This window comes from Oryctolagus cuniculus, chromosome 4 (assembly GCF_051225735.1).
Source record: "Oryctolagus cuniculus isolate XC-2025 breed Fujian yellow rabbit chromosome 4, ASM5122573v1, whole genome shotgun sequence".
Taxonomy (NCBI): Eukaryota; Metazoa; Chordata; class Mammalia; order Lagomorpha; family Leporidae; genus Oryctolagus; species Oryctolagus cuniculus.
The window spans coordinates 163,418,536-163,440,943 of record NC_142870.1 but is presented as its reverse complement, the minus strand read 5'-3'; the positions used below and the strand labels follow the sequence as shown (position 1 = coordinate 163,440,943).

The 22,408-nt window shown below is 37.5% G+C and overlaps 1 protein-coding gene across 3 annotated transcripts in view; it reads left to right on the top strand.

Annotated features, from left to right (window-relative positions):
- The window catches only part of NEK10 (NIMA related kinase 10), a 376,851-nt gene that overhangs the window by 264,432 nt on the left and 90,011 nt on the right, over positions 1-22,408 (top strand). For all 3 annotated transcript variants that reach the window (XM_008266079.5, XM_008266081.5, XM_002716230.6), the window contains exons 27-29: positions 2,536-2,719; positions 2,818-2,904; positions 22,295-22,349. In XM_008266079.5, coding sequence (XP_008264301.3) covers positions 2,536-2,719; positions 2,818-2,904; positions 22,295-22,349 — 326 coding nt within the window. The remainder of the gene's footprint in view (positions 1-2,535; positions 2,720-2,817; positions 2,905-22,294; positions 22,350-22,408) is intronic.

Below are 22,408 nucleotides of genomic sequence, written 5' to 3'. Positions count from 1 at the left end.
CCAGGCACTGAGATGGGTGATTAGGTGATGTGGACATCCCAAGAGGCATCTTAGCTGTGGCACCAAATGCCTGCTCTTCTATAAGGCTTCCAGTGACTTCAGCTGAGGTTAGAGGTAGCAGTATTCTCTGGGTTGACACAGATGAAAATAAGGAGGGTATGGAAGAGCTTGAGTAGGTTTTGCACTGAGGTTCTGGGCCTTGGAAGGACCTCCTAGGTTTGGTGTTAGGGGCTAGGTATGTTCAGAACTGAGGCTGGCATCCAAAGTCTCTTACTTGCCATAGGCATTGGGAAAATGAGCAGCACACATTTTGCTCTGCCAAATGGTTTTCAAAGCATTTCCCAACTCAGGAAGCAGGAATCCACAATTCTGAGTCAGATCAACAGATGTGGGGTGTTAGATGGAGGACTGGCCACAGAAAATTATAATTCAAGTGCTCCAAAAGATTCAGAGCAAAAAGAGGTGTTAAATAGAAATTGATTAGACAGTGTGCAATGTAGAAAATGTTTTTGATGTTCTTTTTTTCCTCCTTCTTTAGAGAACATAAACATATGAAAGCCTTCAGAGGTTTGCTTCTGACTACATAAGGCTTTAGGTATTCATCTGCAAATTCTACCACCGTGAAGTTTAGGAACCTGTCCCTTGGAGCTATGGCTATCACTTTAATGATCAAGAATATATTTTAAATAAATAAACAGAGTCTGGTCTCTGAAATTGGCCTTCATTCACTATTGTAGCCTTTTAGTCAGGAAAGGGTAGATGATTTGTGGCTCTACTGTGTCTGGCACAACTTGCCCTTCAATGAGTGAACAGATAGTTTTGCTTTATTCTCACACTCTCCAGATGCTAACCCATCCCCTTCAATGGCCTTTCTTCCTTTGTCTTTCTTCCTTTCCTTTTTTCCTGATTGGTTCCTTAGGTTTGTCAGCACTGTGTAGCCACACTACCCCAGAAGCTGCTCACGCTGGTTCCACACCGTGAATGATTTAGTTATTGAGATTTACTTGAGCAAAAGAAAACAAAACAAAAGAAAACAAAATAAAACAACAAGAAGAGTAGAACTGTGTGTACAGCAGGATGAGCCACAACAGAGCTGCTGCTTAGTGTGTCAGAGTGCCTGATTCGAGTCCCACTTGCACTTCTGGTCCAGCTTTCTGCTAATGGCCACTCTGGAAGGCAGCAGATGACGACTCAAGTACTGGGGTCTCTGCCATCTATTTGGGAGACCTGGATAGATATGTCAGCTCCCTGCAGTGACTTGGCTCATCCCTGGCTGTTGCAGGACTGCTTTCCTCTGCCTTTCAGATAAATACAAATAAATAATTAATTAATAAGCCTTTAAAGAAAGAAACATGGGTTACTTTTTTTCCTGACTTGTATGTAGTCCTTACCCACTGTCTTTTTCTTCTTTCTTTTAGTCTAAAAAAGATTTATTTATTTATTTACTTATTTATTTGAAAGAATTACAGAGAGAGAGAGGGAGAGACAGAGACAATGGATCTTCCATCTACTAGTTCACTCCCCAGATGGCCAAAAAGACCAGCACTGGGCCAGGCAGGGAAACAGGAAGATCCAGGAGCTTACTCCAGGATTCCCACATGGGTGCAGGGGCTCAAGGACTTGGACCATCTGTCACTGCTTTTCCCAGGTCATTAGCAGGGAGTTAGATTAGAAATGGAACAGCAGGAAGACAAACTGGGTCCCATATGGGATGCCGGCGTTGCAGGCTGAGTGTCTTAACCTCTGTTATGCCATAACACCGGCCCTGCCACTGTCCTTTTTTTTTTTTTTTTTTTTTTAGAAGGATAAGAGTAATTAAGCACTGAATGGCATTAATTTTTTTCTTTTTTTAAAAATTGAACCTTAGACATAATTTTTACAGTTTTTTTATAATACCATTTAGGGAAATGTGGACTCACATGGCCAGATTGATGACCTGGGGGGGGGGGTGCTATCATAATGGAAATGCTCTTATCAATTTTGGAGGATTTGATGAGAGCCCATGACTAGTCCTGAAAATTTTCTAGCCAGGCAGTGTGTAAGGACCTAAGTGGTTTGAAGTCTTCTTTGCTATAGCATTTGTCTTTTAGGGGATCAGTCCTCTTCCTCCCCATGGCCTGGTTTGTCTGCTACTAATTTCCCTGGAGCTTTGAGGAAAATAAGCTTTCCTTTTCTGTTATGGTACTGAGAGAACTTGATAGCCAATATTGTAGAAAAATCTTTAAAGGAGAAAAACTGCTGCTTAGAGGTACAATTTTTTTCACCCAACCACCTAGACCTTTGCTACTGAGTGCTTTTACCATATGCATGCTTTTCTTTCAATGGTATTTTGTAGACCCACTGTTTTATGTTTATGGACTGAATGAGTCCCTTATCAGGTGTACAAGTAGAACTACTGTGGCTACTTCTGCATAAAATATGAGGCTTTCCTTATCATGATAGTTAAAGCATTTCAATGTGTATTTTAGCAAACTTTGAATCCAGCAGAATGAAGGAAAAAAGAAGAGGTTATGAAAAATTGGATTCTCTTTCCAGGATACCTTTGAGAAGGCAAGCTTGAGTAGCAGCAGCAGCGGAGCAGCCAGCCTGAAAAGTGAACTTTCAGAAAGCGTAGACTTGCCCTCCGAAGGCTTCCACGCCCCCTGTGGTAAGGATGAAGACAGGGCCTGTGAGGACATCTTGTCTGATGATACCTTCAACCTGGAAACTATTGAGAAAGGTACTTCTAGGGAGAGAGTGTCAACGCGAATGAATTCTTGGCTCCTTTCTGCTTTGAGGTTCATTTTTCTCTTTCTATTTACTTTTATTACTATGCAGATATTTATTCAGAGCTGGATGATGAGTTGGATGTTTCAGATAACTCCAGTAGCTCCAGTTCAAGCCCTTTGAAAGAATCTACATTCAGTAAGCTTTCTTTACTTAACATTACAGTTTGCCATTTGTGGGATTCTGGGAGGTAGTAATTTGGCAATCACATTTGAGTCAAGCAAATATCACCATCTACATAAACCAGTGGTTTCTTTCCCAGGTGCAATGCTAACAAGGACAGGCGTGTCTGTCTCTCTGACAGAACCTAAAGGCCAACTGGCACTGTGATTTCACATCTCTTTTTCTGTCAAATGAATACTTTCAGTATTTCTACCAGGAAATGAATGTCCTAACTAGAGTTGAGGTAACTAATATGGAGATAGCTAAATAACCACATGAATAATGAAAGTGACCTTTTAGGATTCTTTTTTTGCTATTAAAACTGAGATGCCTGTTGAAGAAATTATTCTTGGTGTACATTAATTTTTGTATGGTTTTATTTACATTAATGAAAAGGGATGCATGATATTAAATACACTAAAATAAATGTTTTAATTTTTTAAAACATGAAAAATTGTGCTGTTTGCATTCAGTTCACATGTTAGTGTTGAAGCAGTAAATAGTCATACTGACCATGGGCAAGAAAGCATATTTAGATAAAATTTAAAGATTATAAGAAAAGATATGACCAAATACATTCAACAAACATGAAACTGAAAGGAAATAGAAGTTAATATAGGGAATAGGGAGAAAAATAAATTCTTAACAAGAATAAGTTTACTGAACATTGAAGATTGGATGGAAATACCCTGAAATAAACCAAATGTGCTTATATTCTCTCTTCAGTGACTATCCTATGAAAAATGTAAAAAATAAAGTTTAAAACAGTCTAAGGCTTTAGGTGGAACCCCAAAGATTTAGCTACATTGTTTGTCTTTTCCAAAATTAATTGGTCCACCAAAATGGTAACTAGATGTTCCAGAGTTTTAGAGACAGCACTATTTCCAATGTCCTGTCCTATTTTTTTCTTTCTGTAAATTCCTCTCTTCTAGATAAAATATTTGGATTTGTGATTGGGGAAACATGAAGACTGTACAGGAGAAAAGAGTTCATGTGTATAGATGTGTGGAAAATTCTAGTCATTATTGATTATTTTGAAATGAATGTACTGTTACATAACTGTGGTAATGATGAGGGAAAGGTCGATAAGAAGAGGAAAGAGGCTAAATTTGCATGTGGTAACTTGTAGCTATTTTGGTAAGGGCTTTAAGATTATTATGACAGATTTCAATGTATTTTGTTACATGTTATAACATTTTTTGCTTGTTTAGCATGTTTTCATTGGAAAAAAGACTTACACTTGTTTGAGCAAATAACTAATTTTCATTTCTAATTAATTCCTCATTTAAAAATTTGCTTTTAATTCATAGTTAATTATAAATAAAAATCTTTACATTTATGGAGAACATTGGGATGCTTTTATGTCTGTATATATTAGGAGAAAATGGTAAGATATATTCCATGTCTTAAGATAACAAAACTGTCAACCCAGAATACTATACCCTATATAGCTGTCATTTATGAATGAAGGTGAAATAAAGACCTTCCATTAGAAACTGAAATTAGAAGAATTTGTCACCACTTTTCCAGCCTTACAAAATACACGTAAGGGTATGCTACACACAGAAACACAGAAACATGGTCATCACTGTTAAAGAAGGTGAAGCAAAAGTCTCCCAGTAAAAGTGCAAAGGAAATTCAGAGTAAGCAATAGGATTATTCATTAAAAAAAAGGTAACTAGATGTTCCAGAGTTTTAGAGACAGCACTATTTCCAATGTCCTGTCCTATTTTTTTCTATCTGTAAATTCCTCTCTTCTAGATAAAATATTTGGATTTGTGATTGGGGAAACATGAAGACTGTGGCATAGCAGGGCCAAGTCATTACTTATTAGTAGTCACATTGAATGTAAATGGCTTCAACTCTCTAGTTAAAAGATACAGACTGGCTAAATGGATTGAAAAACAAAACTCATCTATTTGCTGCCTACAAGAAACACATCTCAGCAACAAAGATACATGCAGACTGAAAGTGAAAGGATAGAAAAAAGATATCCCATGCTAACAGAAACGAAAAAAGAGGTGGTGTAGCCATCCTAATATCAGACAAAATAGACTTTAATGCAAAAACTGTTAGAAGAGACAAAGAAGGGGACACTGTATAATGATTAAGGGGTCAATTCAATAGGAAGATATGACTATAATAAATGCATATGCACCCAATTGCAGGGCACCTGGCTATTTAAAAGAAATGTTAATGGATCTAAAGGGAAACATAGACTCCAATACAATTGTGATGGGGGATTTCAATACCCCAGTTTTGGCAATGGACGGATCAACCAGACAGAAAATAAGCAAGGAACAACAGAGTTAATGAATGACATAAGCCAAATAGATCTAATGAATATTTGCAGAACTTTTCACTCTACAGTTGAAGAATACACATTATCCTTACCTGTGCATGGAACTGTCTCTACGATAGACCACACGCTATACCATAAAACAAGTCTCAGCAAATTCAAAAAATCAAACTCATACCATGTGCCTTTTCTGACCATAGTGGAATGAAGCTGGAAATCAACAGCTCAAGAATCTCTAGATCATATGCAAATACATGGAGATGGAACAACATGCTCCTGAATGAATAGTGGGTCATAGAGGATGTCAAAAGAGATCAGAAAATTTCAAGAAATTAATAAAGACCACAATACAACATATCAAAACTTAGGGGATACAGCAAAATCAGTGTTAAGAGGCAAGTTTATAACAATTGGTGCCTACATCAAGAAATTGGAAAGGCACCAAATAAATGAACTATCAATGTATCTCAAGAAAAATAACAGGAAACCAAACCAAAAAGTATTAGGAAGTAATAATAATTAAAATTAGAAAAGAAGTCAGTAAATTGAAACAAAAAACTACAAAAGATCTGCAAAATGAAGAGCTGGTTTTTTGAAAAAAAATCAACATATTGACACACCATTGGCACAACTGAAAAGAGGAAGAAGACTCAAATCAAGAAAATTAGAGAAGAAAAAGTAAATGTAACAACAGATGCCACAGAAGCAAAATCATCAGAAATTACTACAAAGAACTGTATGCCAACAAATTGGGAAACCTAAAAGTAATGGATAGATTGATTCCTGGACACATGAAATTACCTAAATTGAACCTTGATCACAAAGAAAAACTAAACTGAACAATAACTAGGGCAGAATTGAATCAGTATTAAAGACCCTCTCAACAACAAAAAAAGCTGAGGACCAGATGGCTTCCCTGCTGAATTCTACCAGACATTTCAAGAACTAACTCCAATTCTTCTCAAACTATTCAAAACAATTGAAAGGGAGGGAATCCTTCCACTCCTTCAATGAATCCAGCATCACCCTAATTCCTAAACCTGAAAATGATGTAACAAATAAAGAGAACTACTGACCAATTTCCCTGATGAACGTAGATGCAGAATTTCTCAACAAAATACTAGCCTATTGATCCAACAATAACACTTCAGAAAGATCATTCTCCAGGAAGAAATGGAATTTATCCTTGGTTTGTGGGGATTGTTGAAAATTTGCAAATCAAACAATGTGTTATATCACTCACGTTAACAAACTGCTGAATAGAAACCATATGATTATCTCAATAGATGCAAAGAAAGCATCTGATAAAATACAACACCCTTTCATGATGAAAACTCTAAGCAATTTGGATACAGAAGGAACAGCTCTCAACACAAACATGGCAATAACAATCACACAGCCAGCATCCTATTGAATGGGGAAAAATTAGAAGCATTACCTCTAAGATCTAGAACCAGTTAAGGATGCCCACTCTCACCATTGCTATTCAATATAGTCCTGGGAATTTTAGCCTGAACTGTCATGCAAGAAAAAGAACTCAAAAGGATACAAATTGGGGTGGAAAAAGTCAAACTATCCCTATTTGCTGATGACAAGATTCTATATATTGGGGACCCAAAAGACTCAACTAAGAGACTATTGAAACTCATAAAAGAGTTTGGTAAAGTGGCAGGATATAAAATCAACACACAAAAATCAATAGCTTTTGTATACACAGGTAATGCCATGGCAGAGAATGAACTTCTAAGATCAATTCCATTCACAATAGCTACAAAATAGTCAAATGCCCTTGAACTAAATTTAACCAAGTATGTCAAAGACCTCTACAATGAGAATTATAAAACATTAAAGAAAGAAATAGAAGAAGACACAAAAAATGGGAAAATATTCCATTTATGTGGATTAGAAGAATCAGTATCATCAAAATGTCCATACTACCAAAAGCAATTTACAGATTCAAAACAATACCAGTCAAAATACCAAGGACATTTTTCTCAGATATAGAAAACATGATGCTGAAATTCATATGGAAATACAGTAGACTTCAAATAGCTAAAGTAGCCTTATACAACAAAAACAAAGCCAGAGACATCACAATACCAAATTTCAAGATGTACTCCAGGGCAGTTATAATCAAAAAGCCTGGTAGTCATACAAAAACAGATGGATAGACCAATAGAAAAGAATAGAAATGCCAGAATTCAACCTAGGCATCCACAATCAACTTGTCTTTGACAAAGGAGTTAAAATCAATCCCTGGAGCCAGGACAGTCTCTTCAACAGTAGTGCTGGGAAAACTGAATCTCCACATGCTGAAGTATGAAACTAAATCCCTACTCCTTATACCTTACACAAAAATCCAATCAAAATGGATTAAAGACTTAAATCTATGACCTAATACCATCAAATTATTAGAAAACATTGTGGAAACCCTGAAATACATTGTGGCTTAGGCAAATATTCTAGCAAAAGATACCAGAGGCACAGGCAATCAAAGTAAAAATTGACAAATGAGATTGTATGAAATTGAGAAGCTTCTTCACTGTAAAAGAAACACTCAGCAAAGTGAAGAGGCAACTGACAAAATGGGAGAAATTATTTTCAAACTATGCAACTGATAAATGATTAATAACCAGAATATACAAAGAGCTCAAGAAACTCAGCAAGAAAACAAACAATTCAGTTAAGAAATGGGCCAAGGACTTAAACAGGCACTTTTCAAAAGAACTCCAAATGGCCAACAGACACATGAAAAACTGCTCAGAATCACTAGCCACCAGGGCAATGCAAATCAAAACCACAATGAGGTGTCACCTCACCTTTGTTAGAATAGCTTTCATAAGAAATCAACAAACAACAAATGCTGGCAAGGGCGTGGGGAAAAAGGTACTCTAATCCACTGTAGGTGGGAATGTAAACTGGTAAAGCCACTGTGAAAGACAGTATTGAGATATCTCAGAAATCTGAATATAGACCATATATATATATATATATGTTTCTATATCCAGGAGCCATCCTGCTCCTGGAAATTTACCCCAGGGAAATTAATTCAGCATATGAAAGAATGGTCTGTACCCCCATGTTTATTGCAGCTAAATTCACAATAGCTAAGACATGGAATCCATGCAAAGGTTCATCAACTGAAGACTGGATAAAGAAATTATGGAATATTTATACCAGGGAATACTATACAGTGGTAAAAAAAAAGTGAAATCCTGTCCTTTGCTTCAAAATGGGTGCAACCGGAAAACATCGTACTTAGCAAAATAAGCCAGTCCCAAAAGTACAAATGCTATATGTTCTCACTGATCTGAGAACTAATAGAGCAACTAAAAGGTAATCTGTGGAAGTGAAATCGACACTTTGAGATGAAATGACTTCGAACAACCCTTGTCTCGACTGTTGTAGAACAAAGGTTTTTTTTCATACTGTTTGTTTGATTCTTTAATCTTATGTGTATAAGGTTAATTGAAAATAGATCTTAGTAAAAAATAAGAATGTGAATAGGAGAGAGAGGAGGAAGAAGGTTTGGAGGGCAAATATGTTGAGAAGAATCACTATGTTCCTAAAGCACTTATGAAATACATGAAGTTTGTATTTCTTAAATAAAAGGTTTCTGAGGGAAATATCTATAAGATTCAATCAACCTAATTAACATTTTCTTCACCTCATGATTGTTTTGTGGTAATGATAAAACTATTTTAAACAAAATAAAATTAAAATTATTTTAAGCAAATGTAAAACTTATACATTTGTATGGCATACCATATGATGTTTTGATATATGTATATATTGTATAATACCGAATCAGGATAAATATATTCTCAATGATTAACATTTCTATATGGTGAAAACATCCAAAATACTATCTTCTAGTCTTTTTTAATATACATATATATATATATGTATAGTACACTAACTCTAGTCAGCTATTAATGTGCAATAGAAGTTCAGAACTTCTTAACTCATATCTAGTTATAACTTAGTACCTATTAATCAAACTTTCCCCATCCTTCCTACCCTTCTCTCCCTTTCCCTCCCTAACCTCTGGTAACTGTCATTATACTTTTAACTTCCATTATGTCACTGCTGTGTTTTTTTTAGACTTCATATTTGAGTGAAATTTTGTGATGCCTATGCTTATTTCAGTTAACATAACTTACAGTTTCATGCCATAAATGACAACATTCCATCCTTTTTCATAGTTGAGTAGTATTCCATTGGGTACACCTGTACCACATGTTCTTTATCAAAGCTTTCATCAGTGGATGGACACTAGGGTTGTTTCATTTCTTCACTATTGCGAATAGTGCTGCAGGAAACGTAGGAGTGCAGATGTCTCTTTGACAGACTGATTTCATTTCCCTTGAACAGATACTCAGTAGTGGGATTGCTAGATCTACTTTATGTAGAACTATATGCAGTAGTTAGTGGAGGAACTTCCATACTGTTTCCTCAGTGTCTATTTGAATTTTCATTCCTACCAAAAGTGTACAAGGGTTCCTTTCCCCCCACATTCTCATTAACGTGTGTTGTCTTTTGTCTTTTTGACAATAGCCCATCTAACTAGACTGAGGTATACTTTTGATAATAGCAGTATAATTGGATCTCATTGTAACTTTCAATTGCATTTCACCAATGATTAGTAATGTTGAGCATTTTTTCACATACCTGTTGCCATTTATATGTCTTTTCTTGGGATATATCTGTTCAGATCTACTACCCATTTTCAAAGTAGATTGTTTTTACTATTGAGTTGAGGTCCTTATATTTCCTGGATGTTAATCTATTGTCTGATATATAGCTTGCAAATATTTTTCCCATTGTATAGGCTTTCTCATAGCTCTGTTGGTTGTATACTTTTCTTACCTCTTTAGTTTGATGAAATCCCATTGGTGTATTTTTGTTATTATTTCCTGAGACTTTGGGATCTCTTCCAGTAAATCCTTGCCATTCCAGTGTCTGAAAGTGTTTTCTCTATATCTTCTTTTAATGGTATCAAAGGTTTAGGTCTCTTTAAGCTGATTTAGTACGTAGTGAGATAGAGGTGTAATTTCATTCTTCTATATGTTTTTGACTTTGAATCTATTTTACCAGAATGGCTACTCTGGACATCTTTTCACTTGATTATTACTTGCAGCCTCTGCCTATGTTTATGTTGAACTATGGTCTTTTTACTTTTTACTTGTTGAACTCTTTATTTAAAAGTCTTTGAGTATAATGAAAATTAAAAATATGTTATCTCGGGCCGGCGCCGCGGCTCATTAGGCTAATCCTCCGCCTAGCGGCGCCGGCACCCCGGGTTCTAGTCCCGGTCGGGGCGCCGGATTCTGTCCCAGTTGCCCCTCTTCCAGGCCAGCTCTCTGCTGTGGCCAGGGAGTGCAGTGGAGGATGGCCCAGGTGCTTGGGCCCTGCACCCCATAGGAGACCAGGAAAAGCACCTGGCTCCTGGCTCCTGCCATCGGATCAGTGTGGTGCGCCGGCCGTGGCGGCCATTGGAGGGTGAACCAACGGCAAAGGAAGACCTTTCTCTCTGTCTCTCTCTCTCACTGTCCACTCTGCCTGTCAAAAAATAAAAAAAATAAAAAAAAGTTATCTCAAAAATTAAAAGATGAAAGAAAGAAGTGAGGAAGATGATGGGAAGTATTATATTCTTAGAATTTAACGACATTAAATCTGTTCTCTTTACATTAAAATTTTAAAAAGGATGGATACTCTTGTTTTTTGGGTTCCTTTGCATGGAATATCTTATTCTATCCTTTTACTTTCATCTTATGTGTATCCTTAGAGGTGGTTAGATTCTTGTAAGAAGCTTAGAGTTGAGTCTTATTTTGTAATTCATTTGGATGCTTTGTGTCTTTAAAAATGTATTTTTTTTAAATTATTTTCATTTTATTTGAAAGGCAGAGTAACAGAGAGAAACATCTTCAATGAATGATTCCTTCCCCCAATACTTGCAACAGCCAAGGTTAGACCAGGCAGAAGCCAGGAGCCTAGAACCCAATTTAAGTCTCCCATGTGTATGATATGGATCCAAGTACTTAAGCCATCACTTACTATCTCCCAAATACACATTATCAGGAAGCTGAATCAGAGGCTGAGGTAGAACCTGATTCTAGGCACTTCAGTATGGGATGCATGCATCTCAGTGTCTTAACTGTTGTACCAAATGCCTGCCCTGGTCATTCTTTGACTTTTAATTGGAGACTTCAGTATATTTTATTAAGGTAATGATTGGCAGATAAGGTCTTATTACTATAATTTTGATACTTCTCTAGTCTTACTGTAGTTTCTTTTTCCCTCTCTTATAATCTTCAATTGTGCTTTATTGACTTTTTTCTAGCCCATGCTTGTTAATTTTGGCAAGTCTCTTATGGATTCTTGATTTATGTTTACCGTAAGGTTTACAAAAAATCTGCTGGTTGTAACACGCTATTTTTGAAATGGTAGGCACTTAACATTTTTTCAAGATTTATTTGAAAAGTAGAGTGTCAGAGAGAGGGAAATAGAGTAAGGGAGATCATTCCTTGGCTGGTTCACTCTCCAAAAGCTGCAACAACCAGGGGCTGGGCCAGGCTGAAACCAGGAACCAGAAGCACCATCTGGGTCTCCCACATGGGAAAAAGGGGCTCAAATATTTGGGCCATAATCCACTGATTTCCCTAGTGAATTAGTAGGAAGCTGGACTGAAAGCTGAGCATACCACACTCCAACAAGCACTCTGATATGGCATGCAAGCATTGCAATTGGTGGCTTAAACCAAAATTATGGCCCCAAAATTGATTTTTAAAGATAGGAATGAAAAACTGAAGAGATTAAGAGAAACTAATAATTTTTCCCAAAGAAACCATTTATTCAATGAGTACAAATCTCATAAGTACAACTTTAGGAATATAGTGATTCTTCCCATCATACGTCCCCTCCCACGCCCCTTTCCACTCCGCTTCCTCCTCCCTCTCCCATTCTCCATTAAAAACTGTTCCTTGGCAGTCAAGACAAGGGATGTTCAAGTAATTGTTTCTCAAAGTGTCAAGTTCATTTGTACAGATTTCCTTTTAGGCTCTCTACTAGTTTCACAGATGAGGGAGAATGAACATACAGTATTTGCCCCTTGGGGACTGGCTTATTTCACTCAGTATGATTTTTTATATTTATCCATTTTGTTGCAAATAACCGAATTTCATTTTTTTTACTGCTGTGTAGTATCCCATAGAGTACGTATCCTATAATTTCTTTATCCAGTCTTCAGTTGAGGAGCATTTAGGTTGATTCCATGTCTTAGCTATTGTGAATTGAGCTACAATAAACATAGGAGTGCAGATAAATCTTTTATTTACTGATTTCATTTCCCTTGGGTAAATTCCCACATGTGGGATGGCTGGGTCATATGGTAGGTCTATATTCAGATTTCTGAAGTATCTCCAAACTGATTTCCATAGTGGTTTTACCAGTTTACATTCCCACCAGCAGTGGATTATGGTACCTTTTCCCCCACATCCTCGCCAGCATCTGTTGTTTGTTGATTTCTGTATGAAAGCCATTCTAACCTCTAACTGGGGTGAAGTGAAATCTCATTGTGGTTTTGATTTGCATTTCCCTGATGGCTAGTGATGCTGAACATTTTTTCATGTGTCTGTTGGCTGTTAAAGTCCTTGGCCCATTTCTTAACTGGGTTGTTTGTTTTGTTGTTGTGGAGTTACTTGATCTCTTTATATATTCTGGTATTAATCCTTTATCAGTTGCATCTCATTCTGTCGGATGCCTCATCAATTTCCTGAGTGTTTCTTTTGCAGTACAGAAGGAGCTCAATTTGATGTAATCCCATTTGTTGATTTTGTCTTTGATTGCCTGTGCCTCTGGGGTATTTTTCAAGAACTCTTTGCCTGTGCCAACATCTTGCAGATTTTCTCCAATGTTCTCTAGTAATTTGATGGTATCAGGTTGTAAATTTAGGTTTTTAAACCAATTTTGAATGGATTTTTGTTTAAGGTGTAGGGTGGGGGTCCTGCTTTATATTCCTGCATGTGAAAATCCAGTTTTCCCAGCATCACTTGTTGAAGAGACTGTCCTTGGTCCAAGGAATTGGTTTTAGCTCCTTGGTTAAAATATAATTTGGTTGTAGATGCTTGGATTGATTTCTGGTGTTTATATTCTGATCTGATCGTCTATGCATCTGTTTTTGTACCAGTACCAGGCTATTTGGATTATAACTGCCTTGTAGCATATCTTGAAATCTGGTATTGTGATGACTCTGGCTTTGTTTTTGTTGTATAGAGTTACTCTAGCTATCCAAGGTCTCTTGTGTTCCCATATGAATTTTGGGATCATTTTTTCTAGACAATGAGAAGAATGTTTTTGGTATTTTGATGGTATCACATTGAATCTGTTAATTGCTTTCAGTAGTATGGACATTTTGATTCATATTGATTCTTCCAACCCATGAATGTGGAAGATTTTTCCATCTTTTTGTATCTTCTTGTATTTCTTTCTTTAATATTTTGTAATTCTCATGTAAAGATCTTTGACATCCTTGGTTAAAATTATTACAATGTATTTGATTTTTTGTAGCTATTGTGAATGGGATAAATCTTAGGAGTTCTCTTGCAGCCGTGGCATTATCTGTGTATACAAAGGCTGCTGATTTTTGTATATTGATTTTATATCCTGCTACTTTACCAAACTGTTGTATGAGTTCTAATAGTCTCTTGGTGAATTTTTTGGACCCCCTATATATAGAATCATGTAATCTGCAAACAGGGATAGTTTGACTTATGCATTTCCAATTTGAATCCCTTTGATTTTTTCTTCTTGTCTAATGGCTCTGGCTAAAACTTCCTGGACTATAGTGAATAGCAGTGGCAAGAGTGGATATCCTTCTCTGATTTCAGATGTCAGTGGGAATGCTTTCAATTTTTCCCCATTCAAGGATGCTGGCTATGCAATTGTCATAAACTGCCTTGATTCTGTTGAGGAATGTTCCTTCTATACTCAGTTTGCTTAGATTTTTCACCATGAAAGGGTGTTGTATTTTATCAAATGCTTTCTCTGCATGTATTGAGATAATCATATGGTTTTTGTTCCGCAGTTTGTTAATGTGGTATATCACATTAATTGTTTGGTGAATGTTGAACCATCCTTGCATACCATGGATAAATCCTGCTTTGTCCAGGTGAATAGTCTTGTGTGTGTGTATGTGTGTGTATCTATGTTCATCAGGGAAATTGGTCTATAATTCTCTTTCTCTGTTGTATCTTATTCAGGTTTAGAAATTAAGGTGATGCTGGCTTAATAGAAAGAATTTGGGAGGATTCTCTCTCTTTCAATTGTTCTGAATAGCTTGAGAAGAAGCGGAGTTAGTTCTTTAAATGTCTGATAGAATTCAGCAGTAAAGCCATCTGGTCCTGGGCTTTTCTTCATTGTGAGGGCTTTATTACTGATTCAATTTCTGAGTTGGTTATGGGTCTTGGTTTTCTATGTCTTCATGGCTCAATTTATGTAGGTTGTTATATGTCCAGGAATCTATCCAATACTACTAGGTTTCCCAGTTTGTTGGCATCCAGCTCTTTGTAGTAATTTCTGATAATTATTTTTATTTCTGTGGTATCTGTTGCTACATTTCCCTTTTCATGTTGATTCTATATTGTTTTGGGCCCTCTCTTCTCCTTTTTTGATTAGTTGGGCAATGGTGTGTCAATCTTGTTCATTTTTTAAAAAACTAGCTCTTCATTTTGCTGATCTTTTATATTTTTTAATTCAGTTTTGTTGAATTTCTCTCTAGTTTACTTATTTTTTTTCTCCTACTAGTGTTGGGTTTGGTTTGCTGTTGTTTTTCTAGATCCTTGAGATGCATTGATAGCTCATTTATTTGATACCTTTCCAATTTCTTGATGTAGGCACCAGTTGCTATAAACTTTCCTCTTAATACTGTTTTTGCTGTATCCCATAAGTTTTGATATGTTGTATTATCATCTTCATTTGATTTTAGAAAATTTTTTATTTCTCTTTTGATTTCTTCTGTGACCCATTGTTCATTCAGGAGCATGTTGATCAGTCTCTATGTGTTTGCAAATGTTATAGAAATTCCTGAGTTGTTGACTCCCAGATTCATTGCATTGTGGTCCAAGAAGTTGCATGGTATGACTTCATTTGTTCTGAATTTGCTGAGATTTTTTCCATGGCCTAGCATGTGGTCAATCCTAGAGCAGGTTTCATGTACAGGTAAGGATAATGTTTATTCTGCAACTGTAAAATGAAAAGTTCTGTAGATATCTGTTAGGTCGTTTTAGTCTATAGTGTCAATTAGCTCTGCTGTTTCCTTGCTGATTTTCTGTCTGGTTTATCTGTCCATTGCTGAAAGTGAGATATTGAAATCCCCCATTACTATTGTATTGGAGTCTATGTCTCCTTTTAGATCCATTAACATTTCTTTAAATAGCCAGACGCCCTGTTAATAGGTGCATATACGTTTATAATAGTCACATCTTTCTGTTGAATTGATCCTTTAGTCATTACATAGTACCCTTCTTTATCTCTTTTAACAGTTTTTGTGTTAAAGTCTATTTTGTCTTATATTACTATGGCTATACCAGTTCTTTTTTGGTTTCTGTTGGCATGGAATATCCTTTTCCATCCTTTCACTTTCAGTCTGCCTGCATTTTTGGTGGTGAGATGTGTTTCTTGTAGGAAGCAAATACATGGGTTTTCTTTTTTAATCCGTTCAGCCAATCTGTGTCTTTTAACTGGAGAGTTAAGACCTATTACATTCAAGGTGACCATTGATAAGTAATGACTTTGCCCTGCCATTTTTCCAGATTTTCCGTTTTTTTTTCATTTTGGATTTCCTTTGTACTTCTACTAGATTTTCTTCCTTTACCTGACCCTGTTTCTGTGTTTCTGTGTGCAGCACATCCTTAAGCATCTTCTCCAGGGCTGGATAGGTGGTGACAAATTCTTTCAGTTTCTGTTTGTCATGGAAGGTCTTCATTTCACTTGCATTCATAAATGAGAGGTTTGCAAGGTATAGTATTCTGGGTTGACAGTTTTTTTTCTCTTAAGGCTTGGACTATATCTCACCATTCTCTCCTAGCCTGTAGGGTTTCTGATGAGAAATCCACTGTGAGTTTAATTAGAGATCCTCTGAGAGTAATCTGGCATTTCTCTCTTGCACATTTTAGAATCGTTTCTTTATGTTTTATTGTGGAGTGGTTGAATACAATGTGTCATGGTGAAGATCTTTTCTGGACATGTCTAATAGGAGTTCTATGTGCTTCCTGTACTTGGATACCCCTTTGTCTCTCCAAATTGCAGAAATTTTGTTATTATTTCACTAAAAAGGCCTTCTAATTCTTTCTCTATTTACACACCTTCAGGAATTCCTACAACCTATATGTTGGGTTGTTTGATATTATCCTGTAGATTCCCAACAGTTTTTTTTTTTAGTTTTCTAATTTCTTTTTGGTCTGAGTATATAATTTCCTGTGTTTTTTTTCGGATATTCTTTCTTTTGCTTCATTGATTCTGTTAAGGCTCTGCACTGTATTTTTTATTTGTTATATTGAATTCTTCATTTGCAAGATTTCATTTTGATTTCTCTTTAAGATCTCAATTTCATGGGAGAAATTTTTTTTCATGTATGGATTTCATTATTTCATGCATTTGCTTCTGATTACTAATCCTATGATCAACTTTTTGAATTCCATTTCTGGAATTTCTTCAGTCTCATCCTCTTCACAATCTAGTATTGAGATATTGTGTTCTTTTGGGGGTGTTATGTTGTCTTCCTTGTTCTTGTTTCTAGAATTGGTGCATTTGTTTTTTGGCATTTGTGGGGACACTCATTTGTTTCTTTGATTTTGTGCTATGTCGTTTTATCTTCAGAGTATGTCTGATGGATTAGTGGAGTGTCTGCTTTCGGGGAATACCTAGAGGCATGTAGTGGGTGTGGCCAGGGAGCTCTGTTCAGTACTCTAGTGTGAAGGCTGTGTCTGAGTTGACACACCCAGGTTTGGCGTGGTTAATCTGTTTTTTTTTTTTTTTAATCAGAAGGGAGACTTCTTGTCTGTTGGAATAGATTCAGCTGAACTCTTCTCAAAAGAGACTAGTGCCTGAGCACTAGCCCCAGTGAGTATATTAATCATCTTCTCTGTCACAAGGACCACACAAAGGATCTATGCCAGTCCTCAGTGTAAGCTCAGATTCCCCAGCAATGTCGCTCTCCCGGTAACCAGGAAGCCCTGATTGTGTGGAGCCTCCCACAGTGACTGCCCAATGTCCCAACCACACCGTGAGTCATCCCACACAGCCTCAGTGTTTTCACAGTCTCAGCACACAAGCCTCCCATAGCCACTAGCACCCAGCCTCCTTCCTGTTCTCCCCACCAGATTCAGGACTCTCCACTTGGCTGGTTACTGGGTGTGGACACGAGCATGTGCAGCTGTCCATAATGGAGCCTGCTCTCTATCAGCTTGTTACAGGACTCCTTTGCAGGATGATCAAGGAGAGAGACAACATGTCCCCCACTTTTTCTCCTCTAGTTTGGTGGGTACACTATCCCCCACGGGGCTCTAAGCCAGATTCCCTAAAGGTTCTTCCTGCAGGGTCTTGGTCATTGGCTTTGGCTGCTGTGGTCTGGTCTCACTGTGCTCTCCAGTGCTGGTACAGCACCTCCTCACTGGTGGGGTCCCAAGTTGTGTATGTCTTTGCCCTCCATGTAGGTCCACTGTGTTCCTCCAGTTTACATAGAGTTTCCTCTGCTGTTTTGTCCCTAACTCTTCCCTAAGAATGTACTTTTTCCTTTTTTTAATTTTAAGTTTTTTAAATTTTTTTAAACTTTTATTTCATAAACATAAATTTCCAAAGTACAGCTTTTGAATTATAGCGGCTTTTTCCCCCCATAACCTCCCTCCCACCTACAACCATCCCATCTCCTACTCCCTCTCCCATCCCATTCACATCAAGTTTCATTTTAAATTATGTTTATATACATAAGATCAATTTAGTAAAAATTAAGTAAAGATTTCAACAGTTTACACCCACACAGAAGCACAAAGTGTAAAGTACTCTTTGAGTACTAGTTATAGCATTAATTTACTTTGTACAACACATTAAGGACAGAGATCCTACATGGGGAGTAAGCGCACAGTGACTCTGGTTGTTGATTTAACAATTGACACTCTTGTTTATGGCATCAGTAATCACCCGAGGCTCTTGTCATGAGTTGCCAAGGCTATGGAAGCTTTTTGAGTTCACCAACTCCGATCTTATTTAGACAAGGCCATGGTCAAAGTGGAAGTTCTCTCCTCCCTTCAGAGAAAGGTACCTCCTTCTTTGATGACCCGTTCTTTCCACTGGGATCTCACTCACAGAGATCTTTCATTTAGGTTTTTTTTTTTTATTTTTTTTTTGGCAGAGTGTCTTGGCTTTCCATGCCTGAAATACTCTCAAGGGCTTTTTAGCCGGATCCAAATGCCTTAAGGGCTGATTCTGAGGCCAGAGTGCTGTTTAGGACATCTGCCGTTCTATGAGTCTGTTGTGTATCTCACTTCCCATGATGGATCGTTCTCTCCCTTTTTTATTCTATCAATTAGTATTTGCAGACACTAGTCTTGTTTGTGTGATGCCTTTGACTCTTAGTCCTATCATTATGATCAATTGTGAACTGAAACTGATCACTTTGATAGTGAGATGGCATTGGTACATGCCACCTTGATGGGATTGAATTGGAATCCCCTGGCACGTTTCTAATTCTACCATTTGGGGCAAGTCCGATTGAGAATGTGCCAAACTGTACATCTCTTCCCTCTCTTATTCCCACTCTTATGTTTAACAGGGATCACTTTTCAGTTCAATTTAAACACCTAAGAATAATTGTGTATTAATTAAAGAGTTCAACCAATACTATTAAGTAGAACAAAAAAAATACTAAAAGAGATAAAGTATTAAGTTGTTCCTCGACAGTCAGGACAAGGGCTGATCAAAAACTCTCTTCTAGACTTGAGCAACAAGCTCCCTCCCTGCTCCGCCATCTTAATCCAATTCACTAGTAACAAATTTACCACTTCCTTCCCTTTCTGCCCACATTTTGAATTTTGATGTTCCATTTAATGTCTCTTAAAATTTTAATATCAGTTTTTACAATTCCTATTAAAGATATGAATGATTCAAGTTCTATGTTTACAGTATTAGGGAATTCTATGTTTAGTTACTTTTACCAGTATCTTTTGTATCTTCTAATGTTTTCTTGTTATTCAATAATATTTCTTTCTTTCAGTTTGAAGAGCTCCATTTAGCATTTCTTATAATATGGGTCTGAGATAAATTCTCTTAGCTTTTGTTTATCCGGGAATGTTTTTCTTTCTTGTTTTCTGGAGGATAGTTTTCTTGGTATAATATTCTTAGATATCAATTTATTTTTCATTCAGTACTTTAAAAATCTCATCCTATTCCCTCCTGGCCTGTAAGGTTTCTGAGAAATCTGAATTCAGGTGAATTTGTATGTTATTTGCTTCTCTTTATTTGTTATTTGCTTCTTTTCTCTTGTAGCTTTGAGGATTCTGTCTTTATCTTTAACCTTGGAGAGCTTGATTATAACATTTCTTGGAGCAAGTTTAGATGGATTCAATCTGATTGCTGACTTTTGACCTTACTGTACCTGAATGGCTATATCTTTCTCTAGATTTGGGAGGTTTTTTTGTTCTTGTATCTTTGAAACTAATTTCAAATCTCCTGACATTCTCAAGTCCGTCTCAAACCTCAGTCACACAGATATTTTCTCTTTTTATGCTGTCCCCAAATTCCAATAAACTTTTCTCATTCCTCTTGATTCTTTGTTTTTCATTCAACTGTGTATTATCAATTAGCTAACCTTTGAAATCACTGATTCTCTCCTCTATCTGATCTATTCTTCTATTGATGCCTTTATCATGTTTTTAATTTTTCTTAGTGTACTTTTCAATTGAAAGATTTTTGTTTGATATTGTTTAACTACTTCTTTCAATTGTGTTATAATATTAAACAGTTTCTGTTTTCTTAAAATGTGTTGAGTTTCCTTAAAACCGCTACTTTGAAGCTGTCATCTGAGCATTTGGTTAACTTTCGGCACCATGTTTGCTCTTTAGACGAGGTCATGGTTCCCTGGGTGTTCTTCATGCTTGTGGGTGTATGACGTTGTCTGTGCAGTGAAGGATTAATTGTAGTGATCTGGCTTCATTTTTGGTTGTCTTTCTGGAAATTCCAAGCTGCTTGCTTGTTTTCTCTGAGCATGTAGACACTTCTGCCATTTTAGTACCAGGTAGTACTCAGGTCTGCAATTGATATTTTTTTTTTCACTGCTTTAAGCATACTCTCTAAGCTCAGATGTCCCCCAGTCTTCAGTTGGTGCGTTGTTCAAATGAGCCAGGGGAAATGCCCTAAAACTGGTAGTCTGGCCCTCCAAGTCTCCTCCTGAGATCAGGATAGGCTCAGAGTCCAAGTCCCAGGACCACCAATGCCATGATACTAGAATAGCCCATAGCCCAGTAACACTAGTGCAGCCTGTGATTTGGAGCAAAGCCCACCCTGCTATTGTCTGTCTTTATTAGGCAGATTCACTCCCCTTGCCACTCCTATCTGCCATTGATGATTCTGGGATGTAAGACAGATCAACCAGAGTCAAAGAGCTTTACTTGGCATTGAAGCAATTCTAGAGTTTCTCTCTGTAGGAACTGGCCTGGAGACAGGGTCTATTAGGATCTGCTCAATGGATTTTAACAGTATGGTGTTGAGTTCAAAAACAGTCCTCAAGCTCCTTTCTGTCTCCCCAAAGCTGGGAGGTGGTGATAAATGCAGCTTGAGGCTGCCCATCCTGGCACCAGTCTGTGTTACACATAGATCTCACAGTAACGGGGTCCCAGTGAGTCCTGTGGATTTATGCTAGGGCTGCCTGAGATCAGGATTGACGTACCCTGAAAAGAGTCTTTCCCAGAGTAGGGTAGGACTCTGCCTAATGCTGGGACAAGCGCCTACAGGCTCCATCTGTCTCTGAGCACTGACCTAGGGGTAGTGGCCTTTGGGCTTCATCGGGTGCTAGATGTCAGGACAGCAGGCTGGTATCTGGGTTCCAGGGCAAGGTTCTAAGTTCACTCTTCTACCCTTTCTGGGTGGATGGAGTCTGGAGTCTTGCTCTGCTGTCTTCTAGCCACTGATGGAGGGAGGGGTGGTGGAAACAACCACCTGGCTGTGGAGACTCCAGATACTAAGTCTTAAGGTATGAGTCTGTAGGTTTGGGCCATGGGGCCTTCTATGACTCTGAATTTTATCACCAAGGGCATAGCATGGGATTCTTCCCCAAGCAGGAGGCTTCTCTCCTTGGAACAGGAGAGGGGTAACATGGGCAACTCTTTTTTATTATTACTTTATCATTATTTTTAAAGGTTTATTTATTTATTTGGAAGGCAGAGTTACAGAGAGAGAAAGTGAGAGCAAGTGAGCAAGAGGTCCTCCATCTGCTGATTCATTCCCCAAATGGCCACAGTGGTTGGGCTGGATCAGCCCGAAGCCAAGAGCCTGGACCTCCATCTGGGTCTCCCACATGGGTGGCAGGGGCCCAAGTACTTGGGCTATCTTCTGCTCCCTTCCCAGGTACCTTAGTAGGGAGCTGGATTATAGTTGGAACAGCCAGGATGTGAGCCAGTGCCCATATGGGATGCCAGCATTGCAGGTGGCTGCTTAACCTACTGTACCATAAAGCTGGCCCCTGAGCAACTTTTTCCTTCCTACTTTCTTCAATGTAATTTTTTATTATTGTTTTACCGGGCACTTCTGTGTCTCACTTAGTGTCCCATCTCTTGTGAAGGTAACTTGGTGCATGAATAGGTGCCCAAATAGGTCTCTGTGGAGGTGATTGCCAGGGCATCTTAGCTGCCATCTTAATTTCTCCTCCTAACTAGTAATTTATAACATTGCATTTTAGCTGATGATCACACAAAGTCAGTCTTTATTGTATGTACAAATGCTCAAATTACAGAAATCCAGCATTAAGGAACAAAGATTTACGAGAAAACAATGTTTTATTTTCTTTTCTTATTTCAGACATTTTAAAGAGAAGTTTTAGTGCTTCAGGAGGAGAAAGACAATCCCAAACAAGGTATGTGAAATTGAGCTCCTAGAAATGTTAATGTTTTTTGTCTTTGTAGAGCAGAGTTG